Source organism: Triturus cristatus, chromosome 12 (genome assembly GCF_964204655.1).
Source record: "Triturus cristatus chromosome 12, aTriCri1.1, whole genome shotgun sequence".
Taxonomy (NCBI): domain Eukaryota; kingdom Metazoa; phylum Chordata; class Amphibia; order Caudata; family Salamandridae; genus Triturus; species Triturus cristatus.
In genome coordinates, this window is record NC_140595.1 from 63,136,405 (window position 1) to 63,158,513 (window position 22,109).

At 48.0% G+C, this 22,109-nt stretch overlaps 1 protein-coding gene across 3 annotated transcripts in view; it reads left to right on the plus strand.

Annotated features, from left to right (window-relative positions):
• Positions 1-1,562: 1,562 nt before the first annotated feature.
• Positions 1,563-22,109, plus strand: part of DOT1L (DOT1 like histone lysine methyltransferase) — a 252,978-nt gene continuing 232,431 nt past the window's right edge. For all 3 annotated transcript variants that reach the window (XM_085638968.1, XM_085638970.1, XM_085638969.1), the window contains exon 1: positions 1,563-2,256. In XM_085638968.1, the coding sequence (XP_085495094.1) occupies positions 2,176-2,256 (81 nt within the window). In that variant the 5' untranslated portion in view covers positions 1,563-2,175. The remainder of the gene's footprint in view (positions 2,257-22,109) is intronic.

Genomic DNA, 22,109 nt, shown 5'->3' on the forward strand with positions numbered 1-22,109 from the left:
GTAGTCATTGGCAAGTACCTGGGATGGGACGAACACTACACTTACTACTCAAATCTCAGACATTCAGGGAAGAATGTGATGTGAAACAGGCATTCTCAGGTAGTGCAACAAGGCTCTGGGACTCCCTCTTACTAGTCCTTGTCAAACCGCTTTTCTGAGCATGTTTAAAAGGGAAATCGAAAATACTATTTAGGAGACACTCTGGTTAAATGGAGGTTTGTAGCTTCACATTTATGCTGCTGACTTGGTGTGTCTACCCAGCAGCGATCTGTTTGCTCTTTCTGTTTTCTTGGTACCTTGTGACTGTTTTATTTTGATTGAGTCTAGGAACCCCTAAGCCCACACTGTTTATACTGACACAAATTGTTTGTTCTTTGGTTTTCTGGGTGCTAATCGTTTGTTTTATGATCTTAGTTATCCTGAATGTACTTCTTGCTCTCTTATGAAGCGATCCAATATGTATAGGACGAGTCTGAGCTGTAGTAACTATAATAGCATTCAGCAGGACACACACAAGCATGCATAACACATACTTTTCATTTTAAGACTCTCAGTAGCACTTTGTGCACTTAAAACTAGATGGTTTGCCTTACCACTATTGCGTATATTTCAGCACTTTCTTTCCCATTAATGCTGGTTATTCTTTTTGTTTCTTTTAAATATTCATGCTTCGCTGTGCACTCAGTGGGAGGTGTGGTAGACTCGGTTCTTGACCTTAAATTACCTAGTCAGGTATGGGTCAAGGTCAAATAAATAACACTGCAGTAACAATTCCTGCACAAATCATTGTGCATTGGCTCTAGGCCTGAGCACAGAGGGGCTGTGCTGTGTGTCCTCCATATGCCCCTTTACCCCTTGGCGTGTTAGACCCCCTTCATGAAGCCTGACAGCTGCACGGCCATCTTGGAACAGTGAAGTTTCTGTCTACATACTTAAGATCCCGAATTGAGAATCTACAATTAGCAGGAGAAAATAAGTATACAGGGCAAAAACGCAAAGCCGACTTACATCCCATTACAGTATAACAAAGAGGCACACTTAAAAATGTATGCACGTAGTGTGACTTACTACTACAACCCCTCCTGCACCCACAAATATCGACGTTAGATAAACATAACATTGTTAACAACAGAACAGTAATTTGCCCAAGATTTGTGTAATCTATTAATGCCGAGAACGCCTGTGGGGAGATCTTTTAAAGAAACAATTTAAAGATGGTCTGGATTGTAGTCTTTTGCAGTTGCGCCTTCTTCTATGTCTGCGTCCCTGGCTCGTCTCCAGTGCTCCGCTTTCACTTCAGTGTCTGCACGGTTCATAGATGACAGGAACACCCCCGTGCGTATCAGTTGGTACGGCTTGCAGTTGACCTGCAGTTTAATGAAAGCTTTACCTCTGAGTCTGTGCTCGGAAACTCATGTATTGTTATAAGGACGTACCGCCCACTAGATAACTCTTGAATGTCGTGCATTTCGCCTGGTATTGGCGTTTATTCAGGACACCCCCTTGTGGAATTGGTTTCGCCTGGTTTAGCACATTCCTTTTGGATCACTGCTTTTGCCCTCAGCAGTCAGGGACTGGAGTCACCCAACGGCGCCACAGCCGAAGAGTAGGGGAGTAAGGCGCAAAGGGAACCTCTCTCCTCTAGCTCCCACAGTTAGCTCCCCACCTCGCATGGCCTGCGCTGCGTCTTCTGTGACGTCTGTGCCGGGGCCATGCGAGGACATCGAGCCGGAATTATTTATTTATTTTGCGCTGGGAACTGCCGGATCCCCCTCTCTCAGCTGCGACCGTTGGTTTGGCCCGAGTCCCTGGCTCATTGTGCTGTAGCCTCCCTCACGCCGGTTCCAAGATGGCGTTGGGGAGCCTCCGAGTGTGAGAGGCGGATAGGGGGGGGAGGAGGACAGCGAGTAGGAGGAGTGTGGAGTAGGGAAATCTCCCCGCCCCGGTGTAGTAGAGCGCGCAGGCCGCCCCCTCCCCCCCGTGTATGAGTGAATGTGATCCTGGGCCCTCCCTTCCTCCCTAGTGTCTGTTTGAGCTCGGCCCCCCCCTCCCGGTGTGTGAACTGCCCCTCCTCTGTGTGTGAGCGCGCGGGCCGCCCCTTACACCCCCCTCCATGTGTGTGTGAGCTCTGGCCGCCCCTTCCCCTCGGATCTTCAGTATTATGGTGCTAGCGCGATGGGTGAGAAGCTGGAACTGAAGCTCAAGTCCCCGGTGGGAGCCGAGCCCTCCATCTACCCCTGGCCGCTGCCAGTTTATGTGAGTACCAGCAGTAGCCGGGCGTAACTGCTGAGAGTTTGAGGGTGCAACCTTTGGAGGAAGGGAGACACAGGAAGCGAAGGGGCGAGCACCCTGGATCAGCAAGTCCAGGGCGAGAGAAAGTGTGCTGTTTTGGGCAAAAGGCAAATGTGAATTGTGGGTAGTGTGTGAATTTTGGGTGCTTCTCAAAGGGAGACTAGACTCCAGTTTCCTACAGTACTGGAGTTTGAGGGGTGCAGTTTCGGGGAGTCGATTCATGATGAAAGGTGCTTTGTTCATGGTGGAAGGAAGAGACTATGGCGTGGGTAAAAAAAAGTGCATTTTTTAGTAATATTTATATGGTAGATGCTTTGCTGGGATGGAGGGGCTGTATTTTCATCGCAAAGAGGGTGTAACACGGAAATCCTGTCTATTGGGTTGTCATTTCTTTTGGAAAGACTTAGACCCCCCGACTAGTTACAATCGGTGTATTAAAAAGTGCACATTTATTCAAAGCAAGCGGCAAACTGCATCTGAAATTCAAATGTCATTTTTTTCCCTCCCCCGGGGGTTGTCAGACAGCTCTTCCTGCAGGGTGCTGGAGGATGGAACATGGCAGTTGCTGCTCGTTTGATTTTAAAGAAACAGCATCATTTTCAGGATGTTCTATTTAAGCTGGATTTTCACCGATGAGCATGTGTACGTGCAAGTGGGGACGGCTCAGCTGCCTGTGTATTTACCTCGAGTCAGCAATGACATGCCCTAAGCCCACCCCTCGAAATGCCACCCCTCCTCCTTCACACAGCTCTGATTGCAGTGCTCATTGTACTTCCGTGGCGAGAATAATATAGAATATTGTTTTTAACTTGGTAGAAAAAGTAACAATTCAAGTCAGGAAACCATGTCGTCCTTTTATTCTTCCGTTTTACTGGAATCTTAATAGATGGAATAGCCACGGATACACAATGCTGTATTTTTGTATATTACTAATAGCACTTAAGGAGCTGCAGCGCACCCTCCCTCTCCCCCAACACATGTAAGCCGATTTGGTCACAACGAAGTTTTAGAACTCTGCTCTGACATGGTACTGTTCCATTCTATTTTGAAGAACAACACAGCCAGTTTGTACTTTCGCCACGCGTGCTGTGGGGTTCATTCATTTTCTGAAGTGTAAGACACAGAGGTGTTTAAAAAAAAAAAAATTCTATGTGGAATAAAAGATCGGTTACACTACGAGATGTAGTCTAAGTGTGATTTTCCTACGTTTTTCAGTTGCAAGGTTACGGGTTTACTGCTATGAAAATGTCTTGATTCACTGAAAGGTTTAAGTGGTAAATTGACAATACAAAACCTGCTCCCAAATCTAGCATAGGGTATTTGGCTGTTTCAAGTGCCATGTGCATTTTTGATATTGTGTGTACCCTTGTTTATTAAAGGTCAAGGGTTGAGTTTGCTGTGCATAACAAAACGGGATGGTATCAAGACTCGAATCAATTTGGCCCATTGTCTCGTATCCTATGCACCCTGTCAAACACAGATCTCTTTACAGGCTGTTGTCCAGTTTTCTCACCAGTTGTATTCTGTGCTGGTTGGGGATTGACAGATAAGTCGTTGTGCATTGCCTTCATGTTGGGGAGCTAAGGCAATGTTGTGTGTTGGGAACATTATTTTAAGGACTACATTGTGCCAATTGGGGTAAGAAACGTTAGCGATTCCCGTTGACAATGTACTTGTGAGTAACTTAAGAAATTTGAATTCATACTTTTGGGGTTTTTTTAGTCTAGAAATGAAGTTCGGGTTTGAAGCAGTGTCTTCTGTTGTGATTGGCTTTGTCTCTTTCGAGCGCTTTACGAACTCTGTAAAATAGCTGATGTTGGTGATCACCTACTTTTCTATATCTTTGCATTTGTTGGTGCCAGTCATGTCGATGGCTCGTTGGTTGCCTAGCTGTTTGGCTGTATACTGTTTCCGTGCCACTGACTATGTATGTCTTAACACTAGTGAATTTATTACAGGACAAAAATGCGGCCATTTAGAGGTCTCCTAGATTAAGGTGTGTGTATATATAGCTTTAGTGTCGCAACGTTGTTAGGGGCAGCAAACAAACCGCTCATTCATTCCGTTTATTCCTCAATATGCTCTGTCCTCACGAAAAAGGCAGCATGCTTGGGGAACAGCTTGTATTGCGAAGGAAAGAATCGGGCTGCTGCGTGGGATTGTAGAGTTAACGCCCAACACTGTTCCCATGTAAATCGTGTGCCTAGCTGGGAATCCTGGCTTGGGACTTTGTACAGAAGTGTCAGCCCTGCACTGAATATTTCTCGTTTTCGTGTGTGAGTAAATGGCACGTTCGGACTAGTGCAGCCCTTGCCATGGTTTCCCCTACACAGAGTGGCCATAAAAGGTGTCTATTTTTAGCAGCTCCTGGCCGTTTCAACAAGGCGCCTGTCTGAAAGTTGGTCCCGCCCCCTCTTGCCATAGGCCCCGGGCAGCCTCTCCGATTGGCTGGCTTAGACGTGTTTTGGGTGTGTAACAGCTCCTGGCCGCCCACGTTATGTGATGCGGAGCATCACGTATCGACAGAAACTCGATTAATATTTTTTAAGGGACAGTTCCAAGGTTTAGTGTATTTCCCAAAGAGTAGATTAATACTGAAACTCGAGTGAGGATAGTTCTTTATATTTCGGTTTCATTTTCCCTGGTGACAGCCAGTTTCCCTTTTACGGTACCGGGAAATCACACTATCGGTTTCCCTTTCTGTTTTGTGACAGTCAATAGGGAGATTGCCCCATCGTTCTAGGTGTCCCTTTCAAACGTTGCAGATGAATACTATTTTTTTTCTATGTAACCGTTCTGGCGTAACGCCACGTTCCCGTGTAAGCGATTGCTGTAGAAATGGTTTCTTCATAAATAAAGACATAGTCACACGGATCTGATATCATTTGAGGCTTACGTCCTCCAATTGATTCCTTCCAGAAATAGTCGCGGTATAAAATAGAAGGTTCGTGAATTCTTGAAGAACGTCAACCTGATTTTTGAAGTTCAGAGCTCTAAGCTGGTGGCGGCACATTTGAACCTCTGCTTCCCTCCCTTGCAGGTTGCCAGCAGGACACGCTGTGCCCTTGTGGTTTCAGACGTCCTATTAACAGTCAGCAGTGCAGTTTTGTGGTTTAAGTCACTTGGGCTTTGGATTTAACGTGCAGGAGGTTGCAAATTTGTAGGCAGGTCGGCGAGACCCAAGTTTACGGTGCACATACGATGTTCAGCGGTGCCCGTGCACTGTGCTTCGCTCGCTGGGGTTGCAGGTGTTTACAAACCAGTATTCTGAAGGATTGCTTTTAAACCATTCTAATGTTGGGAAATGGGGGGCGCTTCTAATATTGCGTGGCTGGCCAGGTGTGAAGTTGATTCCTTTGGGGAGGCTGGCTTTGTGACGGAGCCCAGCAATCAGGGAAGATCTTATGTATTTTGAGAACGAACTTGTTTGTGGAAGATTGTTAATGTGTAAGGCTTAGACACATAGTTGTGTTGCACAAATTATTATGATCATGTTATTTTTTTTTCATGCCATGATTATTTTTCAAATTCTAAGTCTGCAGTGCAGGAACCGTGTTTTGGGAAGTTAGTCTCATCTTATAGTTAAAGAGTAAATGAAGAAAGGGCTAGAGACAACGTAAAGGCTATGGCGATTCTGTGGACGTGGATTCAGACTTGGTACCTCCCCCTCCTCAAATACATTTCAGATAAGTTTTAGGTGTGGAAAAAGGGAAAGGGAGTAATGTTTATCGCACAACTTTAAGTGGGGGGGGGAGGTTCTAATCCTTTTTTTAACGTCCCCACATCTGCCTCACTACACATGTGGGGGGCACCACATGTGTTGGGTTGGTTGGAGATAAGTGTCTGTTAGAATTTTGCAACTTTGTGGTCACCTAGGTCGCCAATAAGAATTTCCCCTCTAATGGGTTGAATTTGGGAAGCTCAGATAGGGTGGCAATGTAAAGAATCAGCGCATGGCTGAGTTGAAGATTCAGATGAAATGACTGGTAGGGATAGTGCTTCATCTGCATAGATTGGAATGATTTGAAGACCGACTGTGCATCACATCCCCACGGGTGGAGACCTCGATGAGGTCCGATTTCCGGAAGCCCTATAATGTGGCCACTTGCGGAAGTGTACATCCCCGTCAGAGCAGTCTCTGTTCTGTCAGTCTGCCTCACCTTCGGATTGAAGGACGCCAAAGATTCAGGACCATCCTCGTCGCCGGGTTAGACCATTGCTTCTGTCCCCACTGTAAAGGGAGGGGCAGCTCCCATTGCCCAATTATCTCATGCGTGGTCTGTATCGCCTTGAATGATATACCGCCGGTTGTTTATTATTAGGAGGTGGGCTTCCAGGTAGTAGGATTTAACATCTGCTGCTATGCCCCCACAATAGGTAGACTGGGAGCATTTGTTGAGGGCAATATGAGGAGTCTCCTCACTCCCATAAAAAGGCATTAAGGATGGAATTCCGCTTGCAATAGAATATCATTGGGTAAGTTCTGTATTTGATATGGGGATCCGGGCAGGGACACCATCTTGAAGATGGTTGACTGTTCAGTCAGATACAGGGCGAGCACAAATCGGATCTTTATATCCTCCTTCAGGCGAGCCAGTACCGGTACCAAATTGGCTGTCCACGTCATTGTGTCATTAGAGGCGACAAACACGCCTAAGTATTGGAATCCGCATGTGGCGACCCTTATTCCGGACGCTCAGCCGAATTCCTGGGGGCTAGTGCCCGCCGCAAACTCAGTGGACTTTGATTTATTTATGCGAACGCCAGAGGTCTCCCCAAAAATGTGCAGGATCTTCAATATTCGATGTCCCATGGTGTTGTGTGCCGTAGGAAAGGACCTCGTCAGTGTATAGTATTAGCCTGTCATATTGCCCTTCTCCCCACTCAAAGCCCCGTACCTTTGCGTCCACCCTCACCACTAATGGCTTCATGACCAGAGCAAAGGGGGGGGGACATGGGACAACCTGTCGCATCACCCTCTGTATGGAGAATATGTTCTACCCGCCACCCGTACCAACGTGGTTAAATCAGTATACAGAAATTGAGATAATAAACTGTGGGCTGAAATATAGGTGTTGAAGGAGAAGGGACAAGTACTCCCAACTTAGAGTCAAATGCTTTGTTGATGTCGGCCAGTAGGAACGCCGCCGTTTCCTCCAAGTGGTGTGCTACCACTGAAGCGTTGTGCACAATCTCAATATTATGATGGGTGGCCTGGCGGGGCATAAATCCCACATAGTTGGGCTGTATCAGGTCAAGGATGAGGTTTTCCAACCTTATTGCCAGTGCTTTAGCCAGAATCTTGATCTCTAGGTTTACGAAGGAAATTGAGCGACAAAAGGAGTGTTCATCCGCTGGTCGGGTGGCTTAGGGGACACCACGATCTTCGCATGACACCAGTTGGGCTGCAGGACTGCTTCAGCTGCTGTGGATAGGATCAACTCCAGCAGATGTTTAGAGTTAGGGCATATAAGCTTTAAAAAAAACTCGTAGGGGATCCCATTGAGCCCAGGGGCCTTTCCAGTGTTCAACTCGGCCAAGTCTGATGAGGGCTCTTCTCCTGTGAGAGTGGAATTGAACAGTTTGTGATCGGCTGGGGAGAGGATCTTGAGGGGAAGCGACTGTACGAACTCCTTTATCTGCGCCTTGGATAATACCTCTTTCTTTGCGTAGACAACCTGGAAGTGGGAAGCGAAACTGCTCGCTATCTCCCTGGGTTCAGTGAACAACGTGCAGGTTTATCACCCTCCATTGATATATGCAGCTTTGGGATGCCTGCCAGGCTAACCTGGCCTCACCCAACAGTCTGCTGGTATTGTTGCTGTACAAGACCGAGCTCTCTGCGTTCCGCCTGCCCACCACTCCGGCGATCCCTCGCATGTAGTTCTGTAATCCGGGCTTTGAGATCTATCAACTCCTGTGTCCTGTGCCATCGCTCCCGGTGCAATAGCAAATGTCTGCCCTCCGTAGTGTGGGTTTTAGTGTTTCCCACAGCCTCATAATGAGATGTCACTATGTTGATGCGTGTGAGATATTCACCTATAGGGCCACCGGAAAATGGTCAGAAAATCCACTAGGTAAAACGGTAATATTGGAAACTCTGGGCATATGAGAGCATGGGACCAAAACATAATCGAGTTGGCAGTAGGAGCCGTGAGCTGCTGAGAAGAATGTATAACTCCCTGCCAAGGCATTGTGCGCCCTCCATACATCCATCGGGCCCGGTACTGATATAAAGGAGGACACGTGTGTTGTCCTGATCTTCGGGGGCTTTCCCTTTGGGTGCCACACATCTACAGAGGGGCTCATCGTTCCATTCCAGTCACCCCCCCCAGTACTGTGAGTCCCCCAGGAAGTTCACCCCAAAGCTCTGTCATTAAATCCACAAAGGATTGTCCAAATGGGAGCAGGGCGTATATGCACCTCAGTGTGAGAGATTCCCCATACAACGTACCCGTAACAGTGCAGTGTATCAACCATATCTATCCGCCATGTCTTGGTAAGCTGAAACTGGACCATATTTCTGATCAACATGCCAGTGCCCCTAGAATCCCTCGTGAACCCAGAATGACAGACCTGGAGGTACCCGTAGCAAGCCAGACACAGGACTTTGTTTCTGAAGCGGTGGGTCTCCTGTAAAAGTAGAACATCGGCCCCACCTGCTTTGCATGTTTTAGAACCGCCCCTCTCTTGACCTTATCAAGCAGGCCGTTAACGTTCCACACTGCTACTCGTAGCTGGTCAATGAGAACACTCATGGCAGCGTGTGGTGATAGTATCAACCTGTGTGGGGTGTGGAGGAGCGGGTGCTGGGCAGGCATATAGAGATTAAAACAAACAAAAGTAACAGACTATCAATAATGTTCAAGAACATGTACAAAACAAGCATTCAACCACCCTCACACATATACTTTGGGCACGGGAAGTCTCTGTTGTGGGCAGACAACCGCTGGGCCCTAATAGGGGGACCCACCCAGCCTGTTCCATTGGACCCCCCATTTCCAAAATTAACAAACTATTGGGGGTAACGGGTACCCACTCGCAATGTTTTTTACGGTCACCTATCGGATTGTACACATAGTTGGAAGGAGGCACCAATAGTAGTGTGGCTCCCCACCACTGTCACTTAGGAGCAACTGGGCCTGATGTCTGAGATGCCAGGAACCCTCCCTCATAAAGCCAGATTGTCAGCTGTTTGCTTGAAGTTCCTCCATGATGAGCGAAACCATTTGACGCGCTTCGCTGGAGTCTTTGTGGGCTTATCCTATCTGTCACATTGGGAGGAGTCAGCCAATACGTGGAGGAGTGTGGGGCTTAACATGAATCCTTATATTGGTTCATTGAAATACTTCTGCAGGCGAGTCAAACAAGAGCATCTGGGACTAATACAGAACTTTAAGTTTTGCTGTAAATAGGAGCATGTACCGGGTAGCTTTTGTAGGTGCTGCTTGTCTGTCTGGAAGGATTAGCGTTGTTGCACCAGCCTGGTGTAGTCTTGGAAGATCATGATGGTTTGTGATTGGTACAAAATGTTGTTCTGTAGCAGAGTGTGCTTAAGGATGGCTTCTCTGTTCATATGGTTCAATAGTTTTGCGATTACTGGTGTGGGCCTAGCCCCTGGGGGTGGGGGGAACACAGTCCCAGGCCCTGTGGGCCTGTTCAACCACAAAGCAAGAGGAGAGGGACTCCGAAGCCATCAACGTACGGAGCCACTGGTCAATGAAACGTACGATTGAAGGAACCTCGTACCCCTTGGGGAATCCAATGAATTCCAGGCAGTTATGGTGTGCTCTAGCCTCTGCATCTTCCACTTGTGTTACCAGGTCACTGGTCACAACAGTAAGCTTTGACACTGTTTTCTGCCAGGAGGTGACTGAATCGTCTACTCCTGACACCTGGTTCTCCATCTCTGTAATCCGCTCCACTGTATTTTGTAGGTCCTTGCGGAACAATATGATGTCTGAGCCCACTGCACCTATCTTGGCATCGAGCATGTCTCGTGACTGGTTGATGGCTATGTAAAGGGTGGTGTTCTCTGAAATTGGATTTTCTTCTCCGCCTGCCCCAGACAGTGTGCAGGGACCGCCCGGTTGGCTGCATTTGTCTAGGGTGCTCTGTTTGCATCCAGTGGTGCTTTATCTTTAGCCATTTTACGCCTTTGAACCAGGGCACATCCCCCACCAGGCACTCCACCTGACCCCCACTGTGGCCTTCAGGCGGCACAAGCAGTCAATTCTCCGAATCCCTGCTGACAATAGCGTTTGAAAGTCTGCTTCCCGGACTTGGGAGACAGGCAGTAGTGTTTAGGAGCAAAAATAGAGGGGCACGCACTGTCGCAGGCTGCACTGAATTTCAGCCATCTCAGCAACTGGTGCACCTGCCCGCGATTTGGATCCCTAACGGGGTCTTGTGCCACACCAACCCCCAAACATGGTTGAGTGATGAACACACTTCCTCCACCCCAGAATCCAGTAGTAAATGCTAAACTGAAATGGAGAATCATCCTGAGAGGTGGAGGAGAGCCAGGTGTACTCCGCATCAGAAAAGCAGCTGAGTGGCTGAGGAGGCTCTCCGCCTCCAAGATGTCATGAGTGGGCTCCTGAATAAAGACAAGCAAAGTGTATTGCCAAGAGCCCGTTTGAAGAGGTCGAGCCTAGAGGCCCGCGTCATGATCTAGACGTATCAAGTGCCTCCCAGCCTGGCGAAGGGCGGCGTGTAGAGGCGGACCGACCTCGGGAAGCATCAGGAGTGTGGACTGTTAGTCATTGTCACTGACGGGATTGTCCTCTCTGCTTCATGGTGAAGAACAGGGCGGTGCTGACTTGGCTGTGAGTGCTTGGCAAATTTTAGGGCGGCTTTGATGTTGATGAAATGATGCAGTTTCCCCTCATGGAAGATGCATAGCTTGGCAGGATAAAGTAAGGCATATGGGATGTCTGATTTTTGTAGACTATTCTTGACTGGCAAAAACTCTCGCAGAGCGGCCTCCACGTGAAGTCTGGATAAAATGAGAGCTCATTACCCTGGTATTGAGCAGTGGCACGCTGTTGGGCCAGACGCAAGATCATGTTGCGGTTCCTGTAGTTTAGGAGTGTTGCACTGATGGGTGTAGCAGGGGTGCCCGAAAGGGGGTGCGGACTGAAAGATGGTGAGCACGCTCAACAATAAAGACCGGGAATAGGGCATCTCCAATAAAGGTCCCCATTTTCTCTATAGTGGTAAACGCTGGAATTCTTGTGATCCTGGGGTTGTGGTGCCCTGAGCACGCTTATAAATCCTCATTCTTCGCTTTTATGAGTTAAAGGACTTTGTCCATAAGAAGATATTCTCTGGAGTCTGCCTGGGAGTCATTGGCATCAGAAACGCTATTTTCTAAATGGTTGAATCTGTCCCCATGCTTGTCTACCCGGTCCTTGATGTTGTCTAAGCGGTTAGTTAGTATATCCAACTTGGCATCTATGGCATGGAGGCTAGAATTGACCTCCACAAGCAGCTCTTTAAGATCGCTGTCGCACTGAGCATCTTCGCGCGGTTGGTCAGAGGATTCCTCGGGGTGCCTCCTGCTCAGCATGTTGGGTGTCTCTTGCCTTCAAAGGTGAGCTTGGACTGACTTGCGTCAGGCTTGCCCTTGGTTTTAGTGCAATCCGAACAAGCAAGCATGCTGCTGGACAGGGGGCCAATTGGCCCGGCCTGGTGAAGTATAAGCTGGAAGACCACCCTCTCCTCTACAGGCCGGGCACGAACAGGCCAAAGGTACTGGAATGTCAATTCAGAAGGTGGGGGTGGGGGGGGTGTAAGTAGGCAGGTCCCTGGCAAAGCAAGAGATCTCCAGCTCTCCCTCCGAGGTGGTGATCAAGAGACACGAGGTGGGAGCTGCCCGATATTCGGTGTATGATGGCTCAAGGAGATGAGGATGGTGGCAAATCGCAGCACCCCCAGGCCTCCAGCTGCGATCCCCAGAACGATCACGTGCACCAGGCTGCACTGGTTCCAGCTGATCTGCCTTATCAAGCCCACAGGCCTCAGCGTTGGCCGTCTAAGCTTGCCTGCAGCTCCTCCGTAGCTCCTAAAAGGCCTTCTTTGCAGATGTCATCGAGAGGGAGCCCACTGTGGCCAGATTAATGTTGGATTTTGAAATCGGCTAGCAGAACTGTATCGTGCGGCCATCTTGCTGCCCCATATATCAGCTTAATAGGTTTTAAAAACTCATTATTTTACTTCAAACATCAGCTTATGAGTTCAGAAAATACACAGCAAACGCAAAGAGATGATGGACTGAGCGCTGAAGCTTTTCAGACACTCACCCCCAGTCACAGATCTGGGTTGAATCCATCATCATTCTTTAGCTCACTTTGCAACCCCGGTTCAGACACAGCTATATTCAAATCCGTCTTGACCCTGTGCCTCATGGGAATAGTCCAGCCCGAACTGCCAAGCCATGTCTTCCCTGGACCAAAAACGAGCATCCTGGGACCGGTTTCGGGCTAACTGCACTGAGCGCTGAAACTTTCCGGACACTCATCCCCCCCCCCCCCCCCCCGTCGTAGATCTGAATTCTTTAGCTCACTACGCCACCTTGGTTCAGACACAGCTATATGCAAAGTTTCAGCGCTCCATCCATCGTCTCCTTGTGTTTGCTTTGTTTGCCCTAAGTTGGTAGGGTATGCCCGAATGTGGGCCCCTTGCTCACTTTGCCACTGGATTCAAGCTAGCCTGGCTGATGAAGGGGGGGGGGGGGGGGGTTACCCTGAAACCGGTCCCAGTATGCTTGTTTCCGGTTCAGGGTAGACCTGGCTTGGCAGTTCGGTCTCGACTGTTCCCATGAGGCACAGGGTCAAGACTGATTTGCATATAGCTGGGTCTGAACTGAGGTGGCGAAGTGAGCTAAAGAATGATGATGATTCAACCCAGATCTGTGACTGGGGGTGAGTGTCTGAAAAGTATCAGCGCTCCGTCCATCATCTCCTTGTTTGCTTCAGAAAATACACACCTGTATGTCTTGAGTATATGCATTTCCATTTTGATGCACATATGTTAATTCATCAAAGCAAAATCTTCTTATATATGTGACTGGACTGCACGGAGGAGAGGTTCTTCTAGGTAGCTGGAGAGCTATCAGTAGCTTACGAGCTACTTGTTAGAGAAGCCTGTCCTAGACAGTGATCTTTAAGCATTTCTGAGTGTAATGGTCTGTTATTGTAATGTATTCCTATATATGCTCTCTCTTGGTTGTATATAGGATAAGGTCCAAAATATGCATTAGGCACGAAGCGGAATGTAGCAAGACCTTAAACTCTGCTCCTTTGCTTTACCTGGGCTTTTCCGCCAGAGAGCTCTTGGGTGCCAGGTAATGGAACCGATCTAATCCTCACCTACAACGAGAAGCTGGTTACCTTCAGTTCCAGACAGTGCTGAAAACCAACGTTTTCAGACCAGTCTTCAGCCAAGGCCCACATCTACATGGATGTGAGTGAAGAATGCCAAGATTTCCGTTCATCCTATGGCTATCTGTATCGCATGTTCTCAGAATTTTGCGTTTCCGTCTGTGTTACTTCTCTTAAGCCACTTTTGTGTCTTGTGAGCGCTATACAAAAACTCTGAATTAAATATGCTGTGTCCCATTCGTTTTGCTGTTAGGTTTTAATGTCTCTTTGGGGTTAGTCGACCCTTCTTAGATTAGGTGTTGCTCCAATAGATGCAGCAAAACTGCTTGGCAATGCCACAGTGTTGACGTCCTGAGTTCAAATCCCTCACATTTTTAGAATTTTTCTCTCTAGAAGAAGAATGTCAAAGCGCGAATGTAATAATACAAGCTTTGTTTGGCTCTCCGCTTTGTATATCTGAATATGCGTTTTTGTGTTTTGGGGCGGGAGGTGCTTACTGCATAGAAGTATTTTTACTTTTGCCTCTCTATGGTGACCTTTGGTTCTGTTGGTCCAGTGTGGGTTCTCAGTCATGGCCCATGGTCCAAATCCATTTTTTTATCAGCTGTAACTTGTTCGTCCTTATGGAGTACTCTTTTTGAAAGTCACAATCAGTTGACCTATGGCCCTGAACGAAGAGTTGCGTCAGCTCTGGCACTTGTACGCAGAGCTGTCCCTCTCTACTCTGAGGTTGTGTGTGCAGAGATGTTCATCATCCTGAGGCCCTGGCCATAGAGCCACCCCTCTATAGCGATGGGGACCTGTGCACAGAGTTGTCCCTTTCTGCTGAAGGCCTGTGTACAGAGCTGCTCTCAACTCTGCGCCTACTTTTGTCAAGGTCTCTCTCTCCAGCCTGGGGCTTTGGGCGCAGACCTTTCCATTTGTATTCTGAAGTTCTATATGCAGAGCTGTCCTCGCTACTTTTGGGCTCTTTCTGGAAAGCTATCTCTCTCTTCTAGGTCTTTGAGCACTGAACTGTCACTCTATACTCTACCACAGTGTTGTCAGTATGCAAACTGGGGCCCTGTGTGGAGATCTGGACCTCTGAGACCCTTAATGCAGAGTGGTTGTCAGTACACAGAGCAGTCCCTTCGTACCTTGGGGTCCTCTCTTCACTTGCATGCTTGATCTGGAAAGCTTCGTAGATCCTGCGTCCACTTATAGAACTTTCTCTAGGGTCTTCGTGTAGAGGACATCTCTTCTGATAAATACATCTTAAAATCCTGCACAGCACTACTTCTCATCTCTTCTGTAAGAGAAACAGTGAAATGTATGCAGATGCTCTAATGGACTGTATTTGATCCAGCGTTATTATATAGCGGGTGGGTGGGGTCCCGCTCTTAAAAATGATTTCTCAAGATGCCACATCTAAGGAGATTGCTGAAAATGTGTCTGCTCCTTCTGTAATTGAACATGGTGCTAGGTCCTTCATCGCTTCAAGTAGTTTGTGGGACTTGCAAATTAAAAATTGTTTGTTTGATTCACTCAAAATTAGTTGGTACACATTTTCTGAAGTTATTAGAACCTCGGGCGAGACCCATCTTTGCAAGTATTTTGTAAACATTAACACATTTTAAAGGCTGACTGCATGGGTCTTGACATATCGTATCTGTGCTGTTGTGCCACAACTGCTCCACAGCTTCTGGAGTTTAAAATATGAGCAACTTAAATTTCCTTTTCGTATGGTGTGTCCAACAGTATTGTTATTATTAGTAATGATATTTTTCTTTTTGCTATTTCTAAATTTCTTTCAGGATTTTGAATTAAAATTAAAAGCAGGTACCATAAAGTCAGTGATTTGCCTGTACTTGAGCCAGATCCCTCTCGCTGCCAACTGTAGTATGAGTATTTGCAATTTGGTACGTTTGGTCAACAAAAATATGTCTAGTTTAAAAAAGAAAACAGTGCTCTCCGTGAAACTTGGGGAAATGTCACAACCTGCTGGTTGGGTGTTGCTGTAGACGGTAAACCGGATGGAATAAAGGACCGGCCCTCCCCTCCATTGAGTTCAGCTTCTTCAGGTGGACCTAACTTATTCGCCATTATTTCACCCTATGGTGGAAGGGTTTTGTTTTTCCTCTAAATTTTGTATATTTTGAGGAGCTTGTTGGCCTGTGTTCAAGTTCAGCAACTAGAAGCTCAAAGTACACTTAAGTATCAGCGATACTTGAGGTTTTCATCCTCAGTGAGGCTGAGTCAACAACTGCCTTTCAGTAAAACATTACTCAATGTATTGAATTTGACTCGAGTTAAGCCAGAGGATTTAGCTGGCATGTTTCGACCGTACCCTCGCCTTTCCGTAATATCGGCTTTCTGTAGTTGGTTTCGAGAATGTCCCAAGAAGCAATTGTTGGACAAGGCACCCGTAATCCATGAAACCAAATAATGCATCGCCTAAAGTTTAGTAGTGTTCCAACGAGTTGGTGCAGTTTTTGTTACTTGATTATTCTTCTGTAGAGAATGAGTCCGAAGACTTGTGTAGTACAATACTATTCTTTTTAACTCTTCTGCTTTTTATAGTCTCACGCCATCCTTTTCTTTTTCTCGTGAAGCCGCTTGTCCTGGCTGTGCACTAGATCTAGTGATGGTCAGGCAGGGGCAAGTGTTCTTCACAGGATCCCTGGCACAGCCAGCTGAACCTCCAGACCCTGGCTGTTTAAATCTGTTTATTGCTTTTTGCTCCACTTGCTTTTGCTCACTCACAAGCATAGAGATGCCAAAGACATTTTACACTATACCATGACAATTGACAGCAAGACTAAATGTTATGACAAGAGCAATATTATCAGAACCAACTGCGGCAACAGCGCAGGTTCAGTGTATCTCCCAAAGTACCTGTCCACATCAAGCGAAGTGAAACAGGTGGAGGTCATATATTCAGTCAAGTAAAGGTGGGTTCATCAACATAAATGAGTGTCCAACAAGCAAGGGTATGCTTCCTGCACAGTAAAGTACATTTTGCAATATCCAAGTCAAACAGTTGCTAACTCAGTCAGATACGACTGAAACAACGGAAATAGTAACATTAACTAATGCATTAGCCCTTAACCCCCAACCCTCCAACGAGCAACAACGCTCAGCTAGTTATTAGGGTAAATAGTTTCTCAAGTCTCCACGAGCCTCACCACTGAAATGGATGCTGCATGGAGGTCTACCACTTCTGGAATAGGCATGCCAGAGGACGTTGCGGGAGCGTGTCTCATGGCTCATCCCCTGCATCAGCATCACAGGACAGTTAAGTGTCCCAAAGCGTCCTCCCTGTGCATGGCAATGCCCTCTGCCTGCGCCCAGATAGTGAGCAATTGTATCCTGGATTTGAGGTGCGGAGGATCAGGAGATTTTCATCAACACGTGATCAGCCTTTTGGCCAACAGCAGACCCAAATCAATAAACCGGGAGGTCCCCCAACCACTGCTCCATGTAGCGCACTGCATCCTGCCCCTCTGTCCCTTCCTGGAGGTCAACAATGCGGATATTGTTCCTCCTGGATCTCCCCTTCACATCCTCAGCCCTTCGCTCCAGGACGTCGACATGCTCCAGTATTGTCTGCAAGGAGGAGTCCATACGCTGATACTTCGGCTGTAGATCTGTGAGTGTCTGTTCCACCGAGGTGACCCTGTCTGTAAGTTTTCGATGGTCCGCATGTAGCAGCTTAAGGTCTTAAGCTACATTGCCCATTTTAGCCTCCAAGGATGTCCTAAAACACTCAGTTGCCACTAGGACAGTGTCTAGCTTGTCCACCAATGATGCAGAGTGGTCCAGGGACTCCACCAATGGGGTGCCCTTGGCTGGCATGACAGAGGTCGATGATGTGTGTGAAGGAGCACCCCGGGTGGCAGAGCGTAAGCGTCCCATTGCAAGTGAGTGTACCTAAGAGTTTGCCCAATGTGATGGTCTCTTGCCGTTACCTTCTTGAGTAGCGTGATGCAGCCCAGCCCTATGCAATAGGTTTCAGGGGCTTGGGGGGGGGGTGCGGGGGTGCGGGGGTGCGAAGGTTGGTGAGAGTAGCAGAGCACTGTACAACAGAGGGTCCAGGCACTGGCTGTGGAGTGGCACCAGGCACAGAGGCAGCCCAGGGAGCCTGACCACAGAGGCAGACGGTCAACTGCGTTCAGCGCAGTTAGGTGTGCAGTGCACCAAATGGTCAGCAAGGCCGTATATGTAGGAGGCAGATACAGTGCTACAGGAGGACAGAAGAGATTGCTTTTTAAATCACCACTGCTCTGAGGCAACCAGACGGGTACTAATAATGTGAGCAGGTAGAAGAGGGTATGTTGGGGTATATCTTTCCCTGACCAGCCGCCAGACCCAGATTGAAATACAGATGGCTGAAGCCCTCCGAGTGCAGCAAAATCCTCACGGCACCAGCGGCAACACCGCAAGGCCTAGTCAGCAAATGTGGACTTAAGGCCTAGTAGGACTGCACAGGGTCTCATACAAAGTGCAGGAGGTGGTTACCAGACCTGAACCGGCCCAGAATCACGCTGACCCGAAGTGGCTGCATATAAAGAACTGGAAAGGATCTTGGACAATACACATGGGCTTAGGGGCAGCGCGCCCCAGCTGTCTTGCTGGTAGTGCCGCACAGTCCCCAGCGGTGGGTGCCTAGGTCCAATCCGACCCCTTTGCCCCCACCTGCTGTTGCATCACTGGCCGTTCGGATGCAGCAGAGGGCCACTTAAACATTGACTCTCAGCCGGGAGGGGGCAATCGATGCAATGTTGGGAGCAGGGGACTCAGCCCACCTCACCTCCCTTGTAGGCAAGCTTAGACCAGACAGAGCCTCTGGGCCCAAGGCAGCTCTCGCATTGGGAGTGGAGGGGGCAGGAAGGCAGTAGCCCGTGGCGCTCTGGCTCACCTGGTGGGTGATCGCTGTAGGCAATGGCAGGTCTACCAGCGGTGTTCCCAGGAGTAAGTCACGTGCTCACCAGAGGGGGAAGCTTCATGCGCCCAAGTGGTGTGTAGTATCAGCACCACCAGGCCTCAGCGGCCACCAAAGTGGAGGCCTCTGCAGGCAAGCCCCCAACCAGGAAGGGAATGGCCAGGTGCGTCAGACAGCACACCACCAAATCCGCAGTAAGGGTAGTTGCAGCAGCCTCCTCTGTGCGGGGGCATATGCCTAGTGTGTTGCTTGCAGTATCTCAAGCCACAGAAGGGCAATCAACTTGATAGTAGGAGCCACCACAGGGAATCACTTCAGGAGGGAGATGGTTAGTTTTGGCCAGGATTATTGCTGGATAATGGGGAAGGTGAGCATAGCCTCGCTAGATTGCGTCCACCATCTTGCCATTCCCCCACCCCAAGCCCTGTCTCTGCAGGGAAAAATCTCAGAGAAATAGCTTGTTTCCAATGCAGGACCAGGAGAGCAGTCTTTGCCAGATTTTGGGACTAATTAACTTCCCTTTAGATTAAATGTGTATAAATGTATCTTCTCTGGATGCCCCAAAAATGTTGCATGGACACTATCCTAGACCAACGTTGAACACCGCCTGCACTAAAGTGATCCACCGTAACAGTCAAGGCTCATTTTATACACTTTTTTTTTTTATCTGGAGAAATCATGGTTGCCTTTCTGAAAGCCAGGATAGAGTATTGTAATTGGAGATGTTTCGTTTTTTGGCTATGCTAAGATTTGAGATGGGCCGATACTTCTCCATTTTGCGAGGCAGTAAAGGGTTTTTAGAGCATTACTATAATGTTCATTGCTTAGCGAGATCATTTCCATTAATTTCGAACCCAACTGGTGAAATCTTGCAGCTTTTTGCTGCGACATTTTTCACTGGTTTCTTTTTAGAAGAACACAAACTGTTGTGTATGCAGAAATAATTTAGCAATGTTAAATACACATATATGCAACACACATTATCCCAAAAGTCACAACTTTTTACACAAATGTGGCAAAACAAACTACTTTTCCATAGAGTTTTCCAAATGGCGATGAACAAAAAATAAGAAGCCCCTCTGACTAGTTACGACTTGGAAAAGAAAACCGTTCTCAGAAGAGACCTTTAGTAACGAAGCAAGTTTTAGACGTGGCGAAAAGAGGAGCGACAGCAGCTCATCTGGAAGAGTCGGACGAATAAATTATTAAAGAGTAATTGCAAGTTTTAAACCTAAAACCTAAAGGACTATTGGCTTGGTCAGAGCTTGTTTGGCCAGCGGTGATGTTGCTGCTAAACATCCTCCCTTCCCAGGCATGTGCCTGCTTTGCAGTTTGTATCCAGAGTTTCCCACAGGCCAGCACTTTGTTTCAGTTTGTGCGCCCAGCTCGCTGGTCTTCCTGGCTTAGGCTCGCAGTTGGAAGCATGCGTTGACGCACGCTGTATTTTTTTCCTCCTTAAAGTTGTGGAATCTGCCCGCCCCAGCCAACTCTTGAAGAATGTGCCGTGCCTCGGCGGGGCTCAGGCTTGTTTTGATTCCTCGGTGCACCCGAGGACACCCGCTCGGATTCTTGTTTGGGGCGGCCCTGTGAGTCATGGCTCTGAGCAGCCAGTCAGAGGGACCCTTCCTAGACCTCCACAACACGCACGTGTGCAGAGGGGGGCTCGCTATCTCTCCTGTGGGGGTGTCCGGCTCAGGTGAAAGTTTCCAGCCTAAACAGGATCTCTGTTCATGCCAAGGAAAGAGTTTTAAGAATGAGGTAGTTCATTCCTCTTAGATTTCAGGGATTCCAGTGGGTTGAACACAAGTAATCCACAGAATGACGTCAGGCAGCCATTGTGTACAGAAATTGCACGTGAAACCGTCCTTGGCTCCTATAATTCATACCTAGTTAGGTGTTCTATACAAAAAACTATGCCTTTGGTCTTTTATGCATTTCACTAGTGACCCGCAACGTCTCATACGACTAAAATTGTTAATATAAAATGGTTTGTGAAACTCTGACTTGCGACCGAAACCTTTTGGAGAGTATTATAGAGCCTAGTTTTTTCTTCACATTTGTTTTTATAAATGCCTAGCGTAATCCTAGCCTTGAGGAATAAGTGAGCGCTGTATAAAAGATTTTGATTATAACAGGACCATTCTCAATATAAGTAAGATGTTGTACATTGAAGAGTGTGGGGTCTGAATGAGATCACTTTAATGAAAAAAAAGGCTTGTGATCAGGATCAGCACTAGTTGTATTGCATCTAGAAGAGTAGCTCTCTGAAGTGGCCACACTAGTATCGAGGCACTACATAGATGCTGAAATAAACGTGGAAGTTGAACCTCTTTCTAGTGTTCAAGGCTGTTGATTGAATTTGTTTAATCTCTGATAAGTGCTTGGAGCTCTTGGACCCTGATATACTAAAGAACTAGCATTCAGCCACACAACGCAGCCGCCATGGACCGACCACCACTGCGTACACTTCGCCATCAACAAACCCAAGGCACCCAAACCAGCCCCACGCCCACTACAAAGGAACTTGAGCGAGGTTACCGATGAGCAACTTAACTCCACCCTCACCCAAGACAACCACACCTGGGCACCCGACGCAAACGACACAGCCAGAGAATTCCACACCTGGATCTCCGACTGTGCAGAGTAGCTCGCCCGCAACCCTGACAGACAACGCCACAGGCTGCGTAGTTCACCACCGCTCTCCAAGAAGCCAGATGCACCTGCAGACGCCTGGAGAAAAACTGGAGAAACATCAAGACAATCGAAAACCACACCACCTACAAGGACGCCATGACGGACTACTACAACCAGATCAGAGCCACCAAGAGGAACTTCATCCACAACAAAATCCTGGCCAACTCCACCAACTCCAAGGAACTTTTCAGTGTCGTTCAAGAATTCACCAACCCACGCAGCGAAGCCACAGACATCACCCCATCCCAAGACCTCTGCTACAAGCTTGGAACCTATTTCCACCTCAAGATCAAAAACCTCTACGACAACTTCATCTACCATCCACCAGACATCACAGACGGCCCATCTCGCTCCTCCCCTTCGCAGCCAAAGTTGCAGAGAAAACAGTCAACAGGAAACTGACATGATTCATTGAAGAGAACGCAGTCCTCGACCCGTCTCAATCGGGCTTCTGAAGCAACCACAGCACAGAAACCGCCCTACTCGCCGCACCAGATGACATCCGCACCCTCCAGGACCAAGGCCACTCCGCAGCCTTCATCCTACTCGACCTATCAGCGGCCTTCGACACCGTCTCCCACCGCACGCTAGTGGCTAGACTACATGACGCAGGCATACAAGGAACAGCCCTGGACTGGATCCGATCATTCATCACCGGAAGAAGCCAAAGGATCAGACTCTCTTCCTCTCCGACCCCACGAAAATCACCCGTGGAGTCTCACAGGGTTCATCTCTGAGCCCCACCTTCTTCAACATCTACATGGCCCCCCCCTCGCAGCCATCGTCCAACAACACGGCCTCAACATCGTATCCTATGC